Source organism: Pygocentrus nattereri, chromosome 13 (genome assembly GCF_015220715.1).
Source record: "Pygocentrus nattereri isolate fPygNat1 chromosome 13, fPygNat1.pri, whole genome shotgun sequence".
In the NCBI taxonomy this organism is placed as follows: Eukaryota; Metazoa; Chordata; class Actinopteri; order Characiformes; family Serrasalmidae; genus Pygocentrus; species Pygocentrus nattereri.
In genome coordinates this window covers 21,438,986-21,460,098 of record NC_051223.1, presented here as the reverse complement: position 1 = coordinate 21,460,098, position 21,113 = coordinate 21,438,986, and the positions used below count along the sequence as shown (strand labels likewise).

General features: G+C 39.0%; 1 protein-coding gene across 2 annotated transcripts in view; it reads left to right on the top strand.

Moving 5' to 3' along the window:
• Window positions 1-562: 562 nt before the first annotated feature.
• Window positions 563-21,113, top strand: part of vwa2 (von Willebrand factor A domain containing 2) — a 47,843-nt gene continuing 27,292 nt past the window's right edge. For both annotated transcript variants that reach the window (XM_037544124.1, XM_037544123.1), the window contains exons 1-8: window positions 563-636; window positions 5,223-5,284; window positions 8,420-8,494; window positions 10,851-10,984; window positions 11,099-11,208; window positions 15,380-15,574; window positions 18,689-18,843; window positions 18,970-19,099. In XM_037544124.1, the coding sequence (XP_037400021.1) occupies window positions 5,233-5,284; window positions 8,420-8,494; window positions 10,851-10,984; window positions 11,099-11,208; window positions 15,380-15,574; window positions 18,689-18,843; window positions 18,970-19,099 (851 nt within the window). In that variant the 5' untranslated portion in view covers window positions 563-636; window positions 5,223-5,232. The remainder of the gene's footprint in view (window positions 637-5,222; window positions 5,285-8,419; window positions 8,495-10,850; window positions 10,985-11,098; window positions 11,209-15,379; window positions 15,575-18,688; window positions 18,844-18,969; window positions 19,100-21,113) is intronic.

The window sequence follows — 21,113 nt, the reverse complement described above, 5'->3', positions numbered from 1 at the left end:
AACTGCCAACAGTTTAGCCACATTTCATATTGTGAGAACAGAAGTAATGTACATGTCTTACATACACAGTAACAACAACAACAGGGGTGAAGAGACTGAAAATGATCATGTAGAAATGATTTACTGTTTTTGGTACATAAAATCACCTAAACATTATTAGACATCAGATGTGAAATGAAATGCAGAGATTTAGCCACGTGGCTCATTTAAAGCTCCATTGATTGTAATCGGAGCCCAGAGGATTCGAGTCCTCTCTCTTTCTTCCTCAGGCTCTTGAGTTTTCATGCTGGTGTGGCCCTCAGCTTGCTCATTGTGGGCCTTTCTGGATTTCTGTAAAGCTGCTTTGTAGCAGGTTTGTAAAAAGCACAAAACAAAACTTTTTAGGGCGAGTATCCACAGTCGGTGCTGTATGACCTACATTAGTCCTAGACAACTAACCTGGATGTTTGAGTTAGTGGAAAGGCTGGCTGTTGCAATAGGATAGGCTGAGAGTGGGGTAGGGTGAGGGCGGGGAGGAGGGATGAGCTGTAGTGGTTTCAGTGTTTAGCCGGTTGAAGTGTTGCTGCCCTCTGCTGCTCCACCCAACCTGTTGCCTACACCGCGGAGGAGATCCAGCTCCAGAAGTTGCCGAGAAAGGTAAAAACTGTCTGTCGCTGCTTCATGTTTAGCGTCTGGCTGTGTTCACTTGGCTTAGTCCTTAATGTTTAAGCAGAGACGTTGCTCACACGAGTCTGTCGCCTTGTTTGGTGAATCGGCGCGGATGAACAGAATGTGGAACCTGTCACAGTTTGGAGCAGCAGGGCAGTAACGTTGGTGTGACTTTCAGCCAGGCTACAGGACACCTTACTGTAGTGAATGGACTCTGTTAGGATGACTGAAAGCCGTTTCTCTAATCAGAAAAGTCCGGTTTAATTCGTCCAAATCGGTGGTTTCTTAACTAATTTTGGCGTTGGTAGTAACACCAAAAGCTTTTCCCTGCTGTTGCTCTGCTACTTTAGCGCTGTCTCTGTTTGCCAGACTGGGCTGACTCAAAAGCATACTTAACTGTATGTGAAACGTAATGTTTTCTGTTTTGATCTTTCGGGTCTTCTAGGTATATTTTGCATTGCTTAATAAAGGCATTTCCAGATAAAGCCCTGTAGGTCATCCTGTCTGCCCTGTACCTTTCTCCTCTGAATCTCAGCAGCTGGTTCCACCCTGAATGAGGACTTAGACTTCCTAGACTTAGATTTGATTTCCCCCTTCAAAACCGAGCTGACAGTTACAAGCTGCTGGTTACTCTGAGTAAGAATTTGTTTCCAGTAATGCTGAGGCTGGAGGTTAGTCTGACTGAAGTGCATCCAGAGGCTTTACTTTCTAATTATGTGTCTCCTGTACAGGCAACTTCTGACATGTCGCATTGTGAGATTTGGTTCCTCTGGCAGTTTTTTCGGTTTGCAGCATAAAGAGAAACTGGCCTACTCTGAAAAGTGCCCTTAACGTTTCAGGGCGACTGTTGATTTAAATAAAATAATCTTATTATTAATATTAAGCTGCTCCATTTTCCCAAAGTGGCTTACAGATTTTGCATAGTTGAGCTACCAACATCCATCGTAGGTAACTAGAGCTCAGAGAACGTTTTCTGAGAGCTACTTGAATATCTTTTGAGGATTGTGGCATGAAGCCGTATAAAATGACTTATTGGGTCTAGTGTAAAAAGGAGAGCCTGTCTCGGATAGTTAGGGATTGAACAGGTGCCTGCAGTGAACATTTACTAGTGCACACTGTCCTCAAAAACTCTCGGATCTACATGAGGGTGATGTAGTTTAATTTATTCAGTGTACCATTAAAAAATATATATATTTTTTTCACAGTAAGTTTTTTTTTTGGGAACAATAAGAATTTGACAAAGTATAAAAATAACTAAATGTTCTTAATGCACAAATTATCTGTTGGTAGTTTTTTGTATTTTGTAATTTTTTTTTTCTTTCCAACAAATGAATTTAACCCTATAGAATATTTACATTAGCAATATTATTATCATTGACTATGATTTACAACAATAATTACAAACTTTTCTTGGGTAGTGTGCATACTTTCCAATCATTGAGTTGGGATGTGTACATGTGTTTAACGGTTATTGACTTTTCTTTGGTTGCCAGTAGGTGACCAGTGATTTTCTCTTAAACAATGGGTCTCTCTCTCTCTCTCTCTCTCTCTCTCTCTCTCTCTCTCTCTCTCTCTCTCTCTCTCTCTCTCTCTCTCTCTCTCTCTCTCTCTCTCTCTCTCTCTCTCTCTCTCTCTCTCTCTCTCTCTCTCTCTCTCTCTCTCTCTCTCTCTCTCTCTCTCTCTCTCTCTGATGGTTATCATGAAGTGGCTCCATAGCGGGTTTCACAGAGGTGCTCCTGTGCTTAGGCTTGAGATGCCTATCAGTTGCACAGACTATATTCTATAAGAACTGTGGAGCCGATGCTTCTCACTTCCAGACGTCCATTCATGGGCAGGAAATAGGCCTCCTGTTATCAACAGTGATGGTTTATGTTTCATATTCCCCTCCACATCTACTCTCAATTCCCTCATACTGAAATCTCATATTTCCCTTAGGTGTCACTCTCTTAGGTAGTTCTTCACATCAGCAAAATAGACTTGGTTCCCAACACCACATACATATGTGTTAGTGGCTAGCATTCATATAGTCTCTTGAGACAGTCTGAAAATGATGTGTAGTTTATTTATTGCTTTCTAAGCTATAGTTATCATTTAATGTGCGTAATTCAAGGAAAGTATTACACCCAGCAGTAATGACTTAAGTTTATTTAGGTAAAAATACCCGTACAGTAGTGGGACAAAGAGTAGTGTTCCTTTTCTTTATGTGGTTTAGTCTTTAGTATTTTATTTCCATTTTACATTAAGAAAATAATTAACAATACAAATGATGTTAGAAGTGATCCAAGATTGCTTTTGGGCTCTGTAGTTACCAATCAAGACAGATACGTCTAGATGTCTGGTAAAGGCCGATTTAAGAGCTATAGCTCTGTTCTCAGTCAAAGAGTAGTTACTTAGCAATTCAGAATGACCACTGGTTTCAAAGTATCGATATGAGTTGCTTTGTTAATGTATTTGCCCAAAGTAGCCGCGACAGATGGGCAGCACCACTTCACTAGAACCTACCTAGTCCACATTGTTTGCTGGCACCCAGCTAGCTCGTACCTTTAGAGAGTTTGAGGAATGTGACAACAAGCACTATAAAATGGTTAAGTGCATGTTCAAAAGATCAGTAGGAAAGCACGTCTTACAGTTCTACGTGGATGTCTACAGATAAACTATACATTAGAGGCTCATATGCTATGCTCTCCATAGGAGACTGTTTCAGGATCACCTCTATAATAACTTGTTCAATCCCAAAACTGATAACAGTGCTGCTTTTGAACTGCTCCTTAGACCTGGAACCTAGGCATAGACATAACACCCCTCAGCCCCCACCCCAGTTCTTATGTTCCTTTTTTTTTTTTTTTTTTTAATGAATGTGTTGCTCTCAGAACGACATCAAAAGCATGCTAGATTGCTATCCTTGACCCTGTCCCGTCTTTAAATAGAGCTTGAAGGAATTTGTGTGTGTAAAGACTAAATACAGGTAAGTTGATAACACGGTGTGAACCACGTTTTCCTTGAGTGACAGTGAGTGCATGTTTTCTTTTTTTCCCGCTTGATAAGATCTGTAGAAAGCCACAAATTACTTTCACATTGTAGTCAGTAATAGTATTCTTGTAGGTGGATTAAGCCATGACTTTGTGGTCATTGCATTATTCATTGTGGATAGTGTAAAATTTGACCACTTAATGAATACCCAAGGTCACCGCAGTTGTCTAACAGAGAGACAACCTTCTGGTTTCAGATGTCTTTAAGCAGGAAAATAGAGTAAAAGAGCGCAACAATGAAAACCGATCACCCAGGGCAAAGTATGTTCCTCTTCAGCGTGGTAATGTGATGAACTAGTGTTCAATTTGATTCACAAGTTTGGGCCTTGAAGACATGCACTTTTGACCTGGCGCTGTAATAGTGAGACTGGAGTCAGAGGAGTTTCTGGGGGTGTGTAAGTCTGAGATGAGTCGTGTCATGTTGCTTTTTCTTCTTCTTTTTCTATCATGGAGGTTAATACTCTCCCTAATAAGCAGACACAAGTCAATGGTTAGTGCACTCTGGCGACAGCAGGGCTCACTCTGACTTGAGTTTACCAACTATCTCTGTCAGATTCAGTTGATTCACATGATGAGACTTACAATGTTGTTATTTACGTGCTGCTGTTCTGATATTATATTCTTTGTGTGTGTACTCTGTGGTGTTGCCTTTCCGTGCATTTGGGGGAAGATGCCCAAACATTTAACATATTTACCTACACTCTGACTAATTCTATTCATTATTATGGATGTATATGCATTTTTATATGCATACATATTTAAGGACTGATCAATATGAACATTTCTTAGTGATTTTGATGCCAATTTTAAGTGGCAAAAATTGTGATAACCAGTGATATCTGGCCAAAAGTTATATATATTTTAATGTTGTACTCCAGTGGTGTTAGCTAGCAGTGTTATGCAAGCTTTTTATGCTAAAATTGAAAGAAGTAACATTACTTTTTTTCCATTTTAAGAGGACAGGGAAAAAAAACATTATGGTGTGCATGTGCTACTGCAGGTCACCCTGTAAAGCCTGAAATAATAGTTAAAAAAAAAAAATTCTTGTCAGATTTTGGATTTCTAGTTTTTGGGCCATGTCATATGTCTTTTTGTATTAATGTCACATACACAGGCTCAAAATTAAGGTCTGGCTCAATGTTTAGGTCTCAAATGTGAAATCTACATCATAACTGCAATCACTCGATTAATCATCAGAATGTTTAGTAAATACTTGATTCTTCATATTAGCAATGGCCCCAAAAATGTCCTGACTGTTGAAATGCTATAAATTGGCCTCTTGTTATTCTGGCTTGAACCCCTTAAAGTCCAGTTGCTTGTACTGTAAGTTGCTAAGTGCAGCTAGCTCATTATCCATGTGGTTAAATTCCAAAAAGGTTTCCCTCCCGTTCCTCTCTAGTACTTCAGTCTTTCACAGCTGCTCTAGCCTTTGTTAGTCCTCATAGTCGCTGCTTCAGATCTGCTGTTCGGGCTTCTCAGAGATTGGGTTGGACCCTCAAAGAATCTCACCTCCGTGTTTAGTAATATGTCTGCTCCTTATTTTAGGTCCTCAAAGATGTTCTTCAGCAGCCAGCTAAAACTCCTTCTAGCCATCCTTCTCACACAAGGTAAGAAAGAAAGTGATCCTCACAAAGTAAAGCCTTATTTACTCACTTACGGGTCATTTCAGAACGTTCTTGTTCAAAAAACATTGTTTATAGACCAAAATGGATGCAAGGTAACATTGGGTTCAACAGAGTTAGAAAGAAGGCTGGAGAGTTAATAGAGCAAGTATGGGTATTAGTTCTTAAACAAACTGAGGTATTATCAAGGCTTGTAGTTGCAGTCATGGGTGCATTTTAGTTACCTTTCAGTGCAGAGAAGCCTGTCGATGGTGGATGTGAGTATTAAACTAAGGAATCTCTGTGAACCTATGGTGATGAGGACTAGAGCTGGAAAGCCTAGAGCTGGAGCTCATCTGTGTGACTGCCTGTCGAGAGTACCACAGTGGTTTATTCTAAAGTCGTTTTATCTTTTTTTTCCTGAATGTCTTTAGTTTGATAGATGAGCTTGAAAAATATGTCGTTGCTAATCTTCTCCCTATAACAGTCTGGTTCCAGACATTTGGGTTTGCAGTGTAATTTTATTGTCCAACCACAATAATACAGTCCCAGCATAAGCATTTGACTTCAGTGAATGGCCTTAGTGGCTAGACTACTGCACAGAATTAGTGTTAATTGGTTCTTCTTCCTGCGATGGACTGGCGACCTGTCCAGGGTGTATCCTGCTTTCTGCCCAATGACCGCTGGGATAGGCTTCAGCACCCCACCCCCACGACCCTGAGGGAGAAGCAGCTTAGAAAATGGATGGATGGATGGTTCTTCTTGATTATTATATTTGGTGTATTTGAACAAACTCTTATAGTTCAACAAGCAACACATCATGGTGCTCTGAGAGTTACTTAGCTCTTCATTCTGTTGATAACATGTGCACAATGGTCTGAAGTTCACAAGTAAAGCCTATAGAGTCATATGCAAAAGTTTGCCCCAGTCAAATCTGTTGATTTTCAAAATGAATAAAGCACACATCCTCTATGTATACTGCACATTTTAATGCCCTAATACTCTTCATTTGCTGAATTGAACATGAAGTGTGGCATGTGCAAAAGTTATGGCACATTTTAATGACTCATTTAATTAATGGCTTTTTTTTCCCCCAATATGCTAAACTGTAATAATAATATTAAGGAGGAGGATGATAATAGAAGAAAAATATATTGTGCATTAAAATTCACTCAAGTTTAAGTTTGTTCCCTGTAAAGCATGTGTACTTAATTTCACTTAGAAAATCAACAAAACATATAATTTAAATGGGGATGTTCAAACTTTACATATGACTGTATAGGCTTGGTCTGTGTCTGTCTTTTCTGTAATATCTTAAGACTTAAAACTTCCTGACTGCCAGGGTCTGACAGACGTGGCACCACTGAATTAAAATGTCAGGCTGCTGTTTCCTCCACACATATTGGACACACACCATAAATTAAAGCAAGGGAGTGGCTGAGAGCAGTGCTTCTTTACACAACGCAGAATGGGTTATGAAAAGACCTCCTGGTTTAGGATTTATGGATTTCCTGCTGGTTCCAAGAGGGGACTCAGTCATGGCTCCAGTGCCCTTCTGCTCCTATAAGCCTATTTGTCATTAAGCAGGGATTAGATGGTAAATACCAGCTATGCAGCACCATACATTTTTTTTTACTATCCATTAAGCTTCTTCTTTCTCTGTTTTCACTGCTTCAGACACCTGTTCCTGAACTACATCCCTGCATGGTTGTGCTGATGCATGTGGTGATTTGAAGTTTGGACAAGGAATTGATGAGTGCTTTGGGATCATTGTAAATCACATGACAATTGTCACAAACGCAAAGAATGGATGATGGTTGACATGTGCTTACTGAGAGAATTCAGTGGCAGATGAAAGTGGATGGGTTACAGAGATATCTATGAGGATGGTTCCTCTGGCTGTCTCAGAGGAGCAGTTCCTCACTGTACTTCATTTTTGATCATAATTTGTTTCTCTTGTATTTAAATACTCCTATGAGGTGTTGTGAGGGAGTCAGGGGTGATGGTACAAGTAGGCTCTGGAATGACAGGATAGAGAAAAAAAAACCTGCTGCCATATTGCTTTCCCCTCCTCATGAATGGGATTAAAAACCATTCAGAAGCTTTTATGACCTCATAATTTTGCCCTGCAGGGGTCTGAGCCCTTTGCTCCCTCAAGGGTTTCTGCAGGGTTCTCTAGTTGAGTCACATCACCATGGAGAGCGCTGCTGCTCGTCATAGCTCTCCACTGCAGTGCAGACATTCTGTTGTTGTGTGTACATTTCATGTACATTTGAAGATTCTGTATATAGTTTCATCAGTACAATTATCTCATCAGTACTAAAGGAAAATTACAAAAATAATTCATATTTAAGGACAATTTCATTTTTTTTTTTAATTGCACGATATCAGGCAGGATTTCACATAATGGCCACTGAAAAAGAGGGTTCTAAAATAAACTCTACTTAAAGGTTGTATTTATTTTCTTTATTTTTTTTGTCTCATAAGTTTTCCTTTTCACAATGTATTCTTGTTATTTGTCAAAAAGTGATCCATGGATATGAGCAGCACGCAGAGAATGACTTAGGAGCACTCAGTGCTGCATATTTGACCCTGCTCTCAGAGAGCACAGGGAGTCAGGGCTGTCCCCTCTCAGCTGTTCACGTGACCTTCTTCCACTCAATCAGCCATTGTGTGTGTGTGTGTTTGTGTGTGTATGTGTGAGGGAGTGCATCACACCGGGCTGTGCTCAGTCAAGCGGTGAGAAAGCAGCCCCTTTGGAGGCGAGGGTGACTGTTCTCTGCACGCTCAGTGGGCGTTACTGGAATGCCGATTGCTCTAAATTATCCCTCCAAAAAGGGCTGAGCACCAGGAGTGCTACACAGGGAGAGAGAGTTCCATACAGAGCCTAAGGCCAGGGTCAGCTCAGCTAACCCTAAATTGCGCTCAAATAAGGGGGTTGTCATTTCACACATGTTCTCTGTCATTGACTTTGCAGGTTGCAGAATAATATCCATGTTCTTTATCTCTAATTATACCATGTAATAATCACTCCATAGCCTTTTACTCTCGTATCCCTTTTGGTGTAATTCATTCATTAGGAGTGTTTCATGAAATGTAGTGAGATAATCATCTGAAAGGTGCTGTCTTCTTTTCCTCCAGTGGGCAGTGGTTTGGCTGTGCAGGAGATCAAGACCGATCATGAAACTGTCCTGAAGATCAACACTGCAGGGAAAAGTGAGTATGTGCTGATTACCGCTCAGAAAATCATCACAACAGCACTTAAGCATCCGGGGTTAGAAGTAGCAGTGTAGTAAAAGGGAATGTGTGTTATGCAATCAAAGCATAAAGTCAAAGCATCTAAGCAGTTTAAGGGTCTTAGTGACAGTCTTTAGGACTCATAGTTTATCATGTAAAGTTGTATGCAAAAGCTTTTTTATGTGAACAGAAATGAACACACCTCAGCAGCAAGTATTTTACACAATAGCATTTTATTCAGACATTAATGCACATTTTATTATTGGTTCACTTAAAAATAGAAACAAAGCTGAAATGGTCATTGCGAGATGTGCAAAAGTTGTAGTAACTTTGTAGTACTTACTGTAGTAAGTCAGTACTTAGTAATGGTTGTTTGTCAGATATCACACTTTTTTTTTTTTTAAGCGAGCTAGGAGTCTTTCTGTTCTTGTTTTAGGAATTTTCACCCATTCACAGGACCCTTCTATTTCTGCAGTATTGTTGGGCTGTCTTGCATGCACAGCATAGTTAAAATCTACCCACAGATTTTCAATGATGTTTAAGTCCAGGAACTGTGAGGACTATTCCAAAAGCTTTAGCTTACATTTCTTGACACACAACCCCACAGCATCATAGATTCTCCTTCATGCTTTAACAGATGGCAAGGTGTTCTTTTCATCATATGCTGCTCCTTTTTTTCTCTAAACATACACTTGATAGTTGTGGTCAAAGTTGTTCTTTTATTGTGTGCATTTACACTCATCAGTCAATAACAATGGCAAGCAATGCCACCACTCCGGTGTCAGCTAAGCCTTCCTGCTTGTCCTTTAATCTCATATGGAGGTTTTGCTTTGCTTTGGTAACCAGCACATGAGTTTTCTTCATCTCGTCTTCCAAATCTCGTCTTGAATTAAGTGTGATTTAATTCTTTTTAGCCAAACGTTCCTCTTAATTGCCTTTTTTTTTGACATTTCAGAAAATGGAAATTGTGATATATTTTATATCTTTTCATCGTTGTCCCTTGCTTTTTAGAAATCAATTAAGTTAACTTTTTCAGATCCTAAGCCGGTTGATTAGAGAAGCCAATGATTGTTGAGTGTTGGCAAAATGTATGAAAAGTCTGAGAATTTGTGTTCTGTAATTGTCATCAACTGAGTATTCCTTAACACAATTCCTGACCTGCCCAACCAGTTCTTATGAGTCTAATGAGTGAACCTCTGAGACTGTAAAAATGGAAGGCTGGAAAATGGAAAACTTTTGCGCAATACACAGTTATTTTAAAATTTTATTATTATTATTATTTTGAGCTATCTCAAATTAAATTGTAATAAAGGACATTACAGTGAGTGTACTACAACACATACTATACATATATACATGCATATCAGCTGTATACAAAATATATATGTATATATATATTTTGTGTCTGTGTGTGTGTTTGTGCATACATACACGTGCTTGTGTGCATGTGTGTTTTCACAGATGCTTCCGTGCTGTTGCTGTTTAATCACCCTCTTTATTACAGACAGCGGGTTCTAACCTGACAGTTACACGGTATAATTTAGCTTTCTGACTTGTGCAAACTTGTTGTTTGTGTCTGTGAATGTGTGTGTATAAGTGTATGTCTCTGGTGGAGAAGTAAGCTCGGACACGCCATGAGCCACTTACATGTGTCACGCATTCAGGGAAGTTGTTTTGCAAAGGTCATCATTGCTTCCAGAAAAAAAAAAAACATTCCTGGTAAATTTAACAGTTTCCAAATCCTCCTGCTGTAGTTGTAGTATTTAGCAGACTAGAACAAAATGAATAAATGTGTGAATTTGTTTGTGCTGCTACAGCCATTACACTCAAAGACCTAGAGCTTATATAGATTGTGGTCCTTATAACTAGAGGTGTCGCGATACCACTTGTGCTTTTATGATACTGAAACTGATATCTTGAGCATCTTCTTTAACATACTACTAAGCTTTAAAATAGGCTCTTTTTAATTGCTCAAACTACTCACTTTACTACCCCACGGGAAGAAATACTCAGATCCAGTGTGTTATAAAAAATATACATTTACATTACATAACATTACATTTACATACATAGCTTCGCTTTCTAAAGGACCTAAGACTTAAGTAAAGAATGCTTAAGTTCAGTGGGTTCTGCTGCAGAATGTTAACTTCTTGTTCAGTTGAGATTTGAATTAAAATGAATTAACTTTGGAAAATTGGACCAGCAAAAATGTGTTTTTTAAAATGAATAACTAATAATATAATTAAGCAGCATCTTAATGTAAACATGAATGCTAGGTATTTTTATGTATGACAGTTGCTGATTGTGCTTATTTTTTGTTTGTGTATGTGGACAGTGATGAAGTGTTCTGCAGTTATGGATGTGCTCTTTGTGATGGATGGCTCCTACAGTGTTGGAAAGGGTGGGTTTGAGAGGTCTAGACATTGTGTTCAGAAACTGTGTGAAGCTCTGGACATCAGCCCTAAAAAGGTCAGCAAATATCAACACACTATCAGACTAAAGAATCCAAAGTGCGTCAGCAGCAGATTTAAAACTACTGTGTGAGGTCCATGTGCTTTGTAAACTGTCTCATGTGTTCCTCAGGTGAGAGTAGGAGTCATTCAGTTCGGCTCCACTCCCAGACTGGAGATCTCTCTGGACTCCTACAGCAGCAGAGAGGACCTGAAGAAGCGCATCAAGAAAATACATTACAGGTACACCAGCAGTTTATGCCATTTCAGTTTCAAAAAGCTTAGCCCAAATATGACTCATGAAAATGCACATAAACAAATCTACAATGGGATTTTTCTTTTATTTATTTTTTTCTTTTTAAAGCTCTTCTACATCTCCTAAAGCCAAATCCTGCTCCTGGAAACCATGTACTCTGCAAAATTTCAGCTATTCTGTCCCCCAAAACACTCTGAAGGGCATGATAATCAGTTGATGAGCTGGATCAGGTGTATTGAAGCAGGGCATGGTTGAGATTCTGCAGTGCTTGGGGAGCCAGGAGCAGGATTAAGAAGCACTATCCTAGACAAAACTGTGGAAGGTTTACAAGCAATTAATTTAAGGCCTTTTTTTACCCATATGGTGTGGTGGTTAGCATGATAGCTTTTCAGCAACATATTTATAAACCCATTTTGTTTGTTTATTTTCTTCCATTTTTCTGTTAACTGCTATTACTCTCATATAAACTGCTTTAATGGAAGTTTCATTGTCTATTTGTATTTATTTCGTTATTTAGCTATTTACAGTAGCCTAGATAGAGGCCTTGTTGCCTTCCTGGGGCCAGTTGCACATCTGTATGTAAGTTTAAACATATGCTAGTTGTAGCGTAAGTTAAAGCTTACGCATTACTAAATCAAATCGGGTTGCACCACAGAAAGTAGTTTTATATTTAACCTAAGCAGTTCCTATATATTTACACTCCAAAGCTACTATATAACTGCACTTTTAAAAATGATTATTCTTCCAGGGTTCTTTCGTAAAACAAAAAAAAGGAGTTCTACAAAGAACCGTAAAACTCAAAGAACCCTCTATATGATTAAAGGATTCTTTGCATCCTTAAATAGTATAGGATAGTTCTTCTTATATACAGAAGTTCTTCTTCTCTTTTTCAAAAAGGGTTCTCTCAATCTTATTCAAAAAGATTTTGAAATCAAACCATCTACAGCACGTTCCTCATCAATCTGAAGAACGCTGTCATAATGCAAAGAACCCTTTATGCATGCAAAGTGTTCTTTGAGAACCATTTTTGTTCATTAAAGAACCCTTGAAGAACCATCTTTAAGTGTGTATGCATGTGTACGTTTTGGGGAAACCACATGGAAAGCAACTTATTTGGTTAAGTGAGCTAACAACATTAAATGCTGTTACTTACACCCTGGTTTTGACTCTGAAACTAAAGTTAACACCCACAGCTCCAGTTTAGTGAGACTCAGTGTTGAAACTTATACTGCTGTCATGTCGGATAGGCAAAACTCATCATTTCAAATGCTGCATCTTTGGTTGTCGTGACTAAATATTACAGAATAAACCGACAGGCGCTACAAGTCATTTGCATTCAGTTCAACTTGTACATGTTGTTTTCTTCTACACTTGGATATTTTTTTCATGGGAAAAATCTGTACCAGCTGCCATCATGTTTCCTTGGTAGCTGGCTTATAGACCGATTCTGAACTTATCATGCCACAGTTAAGCTCAATCTTAAATGATTCTCTACTCCCAATGCACTAAGTGGGCCATGAAATGGTTTCAACAAATAATAATGCACGACATGCATTACACTGAATATTTTTTTAAGTTGTATTGACTCCACACACCCTGTCTGCTCTCCAGACCTTTTATTTTTTGCTCTGTTTTAAAATTAAAATGTACTAATATGTACATGAAAAACACAATTGGACTTTAAAACCACTGTTGTACTTTTAAGGGTACAAGTGTGTTACTTATCATATTGCTGATCTCAGGTGTGAATCAGAAATTAGTTTCTGCTTAAAGCTCCTGAGGAGTCTTTAGGAAAGATAAGTGGACCTTAAATGAACCCTAGATTATACTAAAGTGAAAAGAGAAGCTGCTGTAAGTCTCGGGAGATCACAAAGATATATTATAGTGAGCCACACATTTTTTCCTTTGTGTTTACATGATGTGAGAGCTCATGTTTGATATTTGATGAGGTGTTATGGTGGAGTTAATGTGTGTATCTTGATGTGGCTGCTGTGCTCTGTAATGACTACTCTGTTAGCGTGCTAACGTCTGCGAATGGATTTACACCCCTTCACAACCCAGACAGCTGGCATGTTCCCACAGCAGTCAGAACATACCATTTGCACTTGATGGGGTGTGAAATTACCATTTTGGAAGGACCCTGTAAAGATATCAGCACTTGTGGGCCCTGCTGAACAACTGCAGCTCTAGGTTCCTAGCTAGCAGTGTGCCTGCTTTTCCCCTGACGAAATCCATAAACCAGCTCCAGGAAGGAAGAGATTGTGAATTAGACTGTCATAGAGGAGCACTGTCAGCACATGTTGTTAAATCAGATTTTATTCCACTCAGTAAAACCATGTCTTAAAGGGAAACTCCTCTGATTTCACAAACATTCTGCGTCATTAATTCATCAAGAGTCATTCAGAGTGGTTTAATGTAAAATGCTTGATATAAAAGGAACTTACTGAGTCAGAATTGTTCACAGTGGTAATGATTGGAATCAAGTGCTGGAAAGGTTTAATGGCTGTGAAAGCTACAAAGTTAAAGCACCTTTGTTGATGCTGTCGTGAAATGGTGCTATGTAAAAGTAAATTATTATTATTATTATTATTATTATTATTATTATTATTATTATTAACTATACAACCTATTTTTAAACTCACAGGGAGTGTTATGGCAAAAAAGAATTCTAAGTTTTTTTTGTTGGTTTTTTTTTCTCAGGTTTAATGTTTACCATGATCAACATTACATATAAAATCCAAAACGTGTGCGTATATTGACTGGTCATATAAGATAGTAAATAAAATGGCTGTATTTCCACTGTAATATTGTGACCATCACCATAAAGAAATCTAAGTTGGTAAGTTTCTCTAGAATGAAGTATTTCACATAAAAGCACTCAGACATACTTGGTTTACATCTCAGTGAAATTTTTTTAAAAATTGGTAGAATTCCCCTTTAATAGGTTGAGATGCTTTAGACCCCATGTTTCAAACTCAAGGCTTGCGAGCCAAGTCAGGCCTGTGGCACAACCCTATTTGGCTTGCAAAATTATTTACATTTTCTATTATTATCAGCCCATTTCAATCTGAGCTGCATTACAGTCCCCAGTTCTCCATCAATGATCTATAGACCTACCTCCTGGGGACATAGTTTAGTGTTTTCCTGCTCTTGTTTAACCCAGTGCTGGTTTGTTAATTAGCTCGTTACATGATTCAGGTGTGTTTGAGCAGGAAAAACATTAAATGTGCATGCCAGGTGTACTTCAGGAACAGGATTAAGAAGCACCAATTTCAATTAGAGAGGTGATTCAGCCCAAAGGAACCTGAGAAAGTAAAGGGTTGGAATGGCATTTGGTGGACTGCAATGAAAGCACTGTATGTTAAAGTGAACAAAAAGCCTCAGAGGGCTATTAGCTCAAGGCCTGAGACTGCCGAATTATTAGAAGATTAGTTTAGCAATGCTCAGTAGATACCATCACAGGCACACATAATCCCTGCTTCTCACTGCCTTTTTGTTAAATGGTAGTTATCCACCCCTCCATTTAGGGGATATGATTCTGTAGATGTTCACACAGCACACTACAAAATCATGTGCAGAAAACCACAGACTCAGAGTATAAAAGCATTTAAAAGGGCCACAAACATTTTTCTTTTTTTGTCTTTGAGTTCCACCTAGAGTGTTTGCGTACCTAAAACAGTCAACATTCATTTACATGAATTAAACATGCTGTTTTAGTTACTGTGTCATTTAAGGGCCCTCATGTTCTGATACATTGCCCTGTATTTTCCTTCATTCAAAAAGCAGTTTGGGCTGAAAGGTACAAGCTGTAAAGTTTGGACTGAAATCCTCAGGGACATCAGGAAACATATACTTCATCTACTGTGTTTGTCTGGATCCTTTGAAGGGCTTTAATGATGGATTTTTGATTGCCTTCATCTTGTCTTTTTCTCCAGTTGCTCCCTCATACATGTTACCTATTAACCATTTGAATATCGCTCACTCGCTCTCTCGCTCTCGCTCTCTGTCTCGCTCTCGCTCTCTGTCTCGCTCTCTGTCTCGCTCTCGCTCTCTGTCTCGCTCTCGCGCTCGCTCTCTCTCTTGCGCTCTCTCTCGCACTCTCTCGCACTCTCTCGCACTCTCTCGCACTCTCTCGCACTCTCTCTCTCTCATCCTCAGAGGAGGGAGCACCCAGACCGGTCTGGTTTTGAAGTATGTGTTGAGGAAGGGGTTTCCCAGCAGAGGGAATTCCATTGTGCCTCGCATCGTCATCCTGTTAACTGATGGAAAGTCCCAGGGTGCTGTGCAGCTGGCTGCCTCTGAGCTCAAGCAGTCTGGAGTCTTGCTGTTTGCTGTGGGCCTCCGATATCCCAGGTATCGCCTTCAGCAGATGTATTTTTCACAATACACATTTCTTTTTATTTTACACTACCAGTCAAAGGTCTGAATGATGTAGGAAATATTATAACCTAGAGATGAAAGGGTGCTCTCATATAGGAAAGAACAAGAAGTTTGTGTTACAGGAAAATTTGGTTGGAGATGCATGTATAAAATGATTCCAGTATGATTCCAAAATAACTGAGCAAGCTATATAATGTATAATAAACTGAAATGACAAATGTATAATAAAGTTAATATCCAGAATGCCTCATATTCAAAAAGCGATGATTATTTCTTGCTCATCAGCGTTTGCCTTTTGTTTATTTATGTATTTATTTTATAATTATTTTATTATACTATATGTATTAAATTTTTCTAGTTTATAACATTTAAATTGACATGTTTAAGTTCTAGTTGCTTAACAATTTTTTTAATGTTGCAAACATTCATAGTAACTAATACACCGCATTACAAATTATTATGCAAATTATATTTTTCCCTGATTTTCCTAAATGGTCGATGCAAATGAGTCAGTATAATGAAAGTCATCACCCGTTAGAGTATAAATTGAATTTTATTGAACAAACCTCCCAATGATAACAGTGTATTCTTCAAAAATAAAAAAAACTCAAACTGCACTGTTCCAAATTATTATGCACAGCAGAGTTTCAAAACATTTTATAGGTTGTAAAGAACTGAAAATGGTCATTTGTTGAATTTGCAGCATTAGGAGGTCACATTCACTGAAATCAAAAGCTATTTCAATCAAAAACATCCTAACAGGCCAAGTTATATGTTAACATAGGAACCCTTCTTTGATATCACCTTCACAATTCTTGCATCCATTGAACCTGTGAGTTTTTGGAGAGTTTCTGCTTGAATTTCTTTGCATGATGTCAGAATAGCCTCCCAGAGCTGCTGTTTTGATGTGAACTGCCTCCCACCCTCATAGATCTTATGCTTGATGATACTCCAAAGGTTCTCTATAGGGTTGAGGTCAGGGGAAGATGGTGGCCACACCATGAGTTTCTCTCCTTTTATGCCCATAGCAGCCAATGACACAGAGGTATTCTTTGCAGCCTGAGATGGTGCATTGTCATGCATGAAGATGATTTTGCTCCGGAAGGCACGGTCCTTCTTTTTGTACCATGGAAGAAAGTGGTCAGTCAGAAACTCTATATACTTTGCCGAGGTCATTTTCATACCTTCAGGGACTCTAAAGGGCCCTACCAGCTCTCTCCCCATGATTCCAGCCCAAAACATGACTCCGCCACCTCATTGCTGGCGTCGCAGCCTTGTTGGGACATGGTGGCCATTCACCAACCATCCACTACTCCATCCATCTGGACCATCCAGGGTTGCACGACACTCATCAGTAAACTAGACTGTTTGGAAATTAGTCTTCGTGTATGTCTGGGCCCACTGCAACCGTTTCTGCTTGTGAGCACTGGTTAGGGGTGGCTGAATAGTAGGTTTATGCACCACAGCAAGCCTTTGAAGGATCCTACACCTTGAGGTTCGCGGGACTCCAGAGGCACCAGCAGCTTCAAATACCTGTTTGCTGGTTTGTAATGGCATTTTAGCAGCTGCTCTCTTAATCCGATGAACTTGCTTGGCAGAAACCTTCCTCATTCTGCCTTTATCTGCACAAACCCGTCTGTGCTCTGAATCAGCCACAAATCTCTTCACAGTGCGATGATCACGCTTAAGTTTTCGTGAAATATCTCATGTTTTCATATCTTGTCCAAGGCATTGCACTATTTGACACTTTTCGGCAGCAGAGAGATCCTTTTTCTTTCCCCTGTTGCTTGAAACCTGTGGCCTGCTTAATAATGTGGAACATCCTTCTTAAGTAGTTTTCCTTTAATTGGGCTCACCTGGCAAACTAATTATCACAGGTGTCTGAGATTGATTTCAGTGATCCACAGAGCCCTGAGACACAATACCATCCATGAGTTTAATTGAGAAACAAAAAAATAATCTTTATGACACTTCAATCCAATTTGCATAATACATTGGAACATGGTGTATATCTATATACAATGTGGTGTTTTTTTTGTTTTTTTTTGTGAAATTATCCAGCTTTTAATTTCCCCAACTCAATTCTGCCACAATACCAGCATTCAGTTTAGTTTGATATCGTTAAAAATAGTGACTCCAAACTTAAACAGTCATGTGTTCCTCTAAGCTGTGTAGGTCATTTCATGCAGGTGAAGGTGAATGAATGGCATTATGTTGAAAGGTCTCAAGTGGCACCATATGACAGTGTCAAACAAGCAAGTGTCAAAATATTAGGAGCTGCACTTTTCATGTGAAACAGATGTGCTGACAGTCCTTTAGTGCACGAACAGGTGGGCTGCTGTGCTCTGATAAATTGCTGACAGCGTGTGTCAATTGTGGCTCCTGGACAGAGGAAGCAGAGAAAATCTTTGCGGTTAAACACATCTAAGCATCTCAAATTTCACTGCTGGGTGTGTGTTTGCAGGGACATGTGTGCATTTTTGTGATTTTTAGATGAAAGACACAGGATAATGTTTTATTGCTCTCTCTTAGCACAGTAACTGAGGACTCAAGAGTCTGTCTCACGATGTAGTATTTCTTGTTCACCCAGCTAACATTTAAGCTTAATTCGATCTAATCCTGGTGGCAGTGCCCACAGCATTGCTTTTTAACCATTTAAAATACATTACTTTCTACATATTTAGATAATATGCATTTTTTCCTTTGGTGATGCCTCTTTATTTCATGTAGTTGCCTGTTCATCATAAATGTTGTGTTGTTTATATGCTTCCCCAAAGCATCACCCACAGCTTGAGTATCTAAACCTGTGTTAGCAGAGGACGCTGTTAACTGCTGTCATACAGCAAGTTAACCACGCCTGTGTATGTTAGGTTTCGTAAAGTTGAAACTCTAAACCTGCTTTCTTAGACTGACCTCAGATTGACTACTACTTGTTGTCCATCTACAATTCAAAACAATTGTGTTGCTTGTCTGCTGCAGAGCTGCTTGATTCTAAATCATGGCTACAAATCACGTACTCCCTTAGGAGATGACTTGCTGCCTGTCACTTTGTTGCCTGTTAGTGTGAATGTTTTCTTCCTGTATCAGGTGGGAGGAGCTCCACTCTCTGGCTAGTGTTCCTGTGGAGAGTCATGTGTTTTTTGCAGAGCATTTCAGTGATGCTGTGAACGGGCTCCTCACCTCCCTCTCCTCATCTTCGTCGTCCTCCTCCTCCTCCTCCATCTGCATGGCCATCCCAGCAGGTACACTCCCAGCCCTCTGGCTGCAGCTGTTGAGTGACAGGCTGTCCTCTCCACACTCTCCACTCTTGCTGTCAGTAAGGCAGTTAGTGCTTTGTGTGAGTTGCTGATTTGTGCATGTGTCCGCAGGGTGTACGGCGGAGTCCTATTCATGTGTGCAGAAAACCCTGGAGACTATCAAACAGCTGCAGGGAAACTTTATGTGCTGGAAGGGATCTAAGGGCTATTCACCACACACCTCCTTATGTCCATATTACAGGCAAGTGCAGTTCATCTATCACTGTGCTCCAAAAAACAGTCTACATCTATACACTCAAATGTTTGGAAATACCTAGTATTGTTTTTAATTCAGATGACCATTACTTTGTCTTAGCATATTAAAGACTAGCAATGTTAATTGTAAGAAAAAATCTTATAAGATTATTATTATTATTATTATTATTATTATTATTACCAAATGTGTCCATCCTGACCAAATTACATATTTTAGTTTTTTTTCAAACTATTTCAAATTTTTTTTTCTGCAAATGTTAATGTACAGTAACTTTATTTGATTTTCTGTAAAAATAAATAAATAAACAGCAGTTATGGCAGTGTGAGCACCATACACCTTTTTGTGACCAGCTAGTAGTCCTTCTATTCTTGTTTTAGGAATTTTCACCCACCCCGCATAGCAGAACACTTCTAGTTCTGCAGTATTATTGGGTTGTCTTGCATGCTCAGCATGTTTAAGATCTAACCAGTTTTTACAGGTGTTTGAGTCAGGGGACTATGCTTCGGGCAATTCCCAAGGCTTCTGCTTACATTTCTCGAGTTAATTCATTGTGGGTTTTAAGGTATGTTTTGGATCATTGTCCTGTTTTAGAAGCCAGCCTCTTTTCAGCCTTAGTTTTTTCACCTACAGCACTTGTTTCCACATTGCCTCTATGGATGTTATTTTGCATACTGGTGAAGTCACAGCTCTTTTCCTCTGATGAGAGATCATGTTTGTGTAAACAAACACTGCACAGTAGAACAATGTACCACAAAAAAGCATGTGTCAGCTAAACCTTTCTGCAGATCCTTTGCTGTCATATGGCGGTTTTGCTTTACCCTTCTGACCAGCATATGAGCAGTTTGATCTGATTAGTTTTCTTGGTCTTGTAGATCTTGTCTTCACTTTTACAGTGGCCTATTAGCTGCCTTTTCATTATGCCATTTCGGACAGTGGAAATAGCCAACAGGCTGTGCTTTGATATCTTTTTATAGCTCTTCTCTGCTTTGTAGGCATCAATTAGTTTCATTCTTAGACCTTCAGCCAGGTACTTAGTTGAAAAGTCAGATAATTTAATACAATCTGGAATCAGCTGACAATTCATGATTTCCCTAACTTGTTCTACTGAGTCAATTAAGTTCTTTTTCACCTTCCACAGTTTCTATTTTACAATGACCAATTGCATATTTAATTAGACCACCTAGTCCTGTTTAATTGGTTTTTGTGCAGTGCACTATGTGAAACATTGAATAAAATAATTGTGAATGATTTTTCTTACACATAAATGTTTGTTGACCTTGTATCTCTGAAACATTAACTTTATAAAAAAATCTATAAATGTAACAGGATTTATGTTAGTTTGATGCAGGGTACCTAAACATATCCCTACGCTAAGGGGATGTTTGAACCAGTGAAATGCATACTTTGTGTATAAATAGTTTGGATGTAAAAAGAAGTAGTTTAACCTTCAAAGGAAATGTTAACATATGAAAATGCTTGGATTCTGGGACACTTTGTGTCCAGAAATGGAATTTGCTTTTTTCATCGGGGTGGTCAAACCTAGTTGGACCTCGTCTTCACCATCCATATGGTTGTTGCATGAAAAAAGAAATTTATTCCAAGTCATTTTGGACCATTTCTGTTGGTCCATTTGATACATGAAGGACACAGTATTTGTTGTAATATTTAAGAAATTGCTATTTTGGGAATGAATGCCAATGCCCACACCTTTTATTTCTTAGTTGTGTTATCACTGCTAGTCAGCAGCTAAACATTGCAGCTGGTTAAAAAGCTTTTCACTCCACTTTAACAATAGATCAGAACAGAAACGTGTCAAATCACTATTTAGGCAAAACCTACTCTGCCAAAATGCTATGATGAACACGAAGCTGAGTGTTGCAAAATATACAGTGTATTAGACTGTTTTAACATAAACTGCTGTTTTATGTTAACAAAGCTTTAGTTATGTTTTTTCTTACATGGCTGGGAAAAAAACTATTTGCCTTCACACACCCTCCAG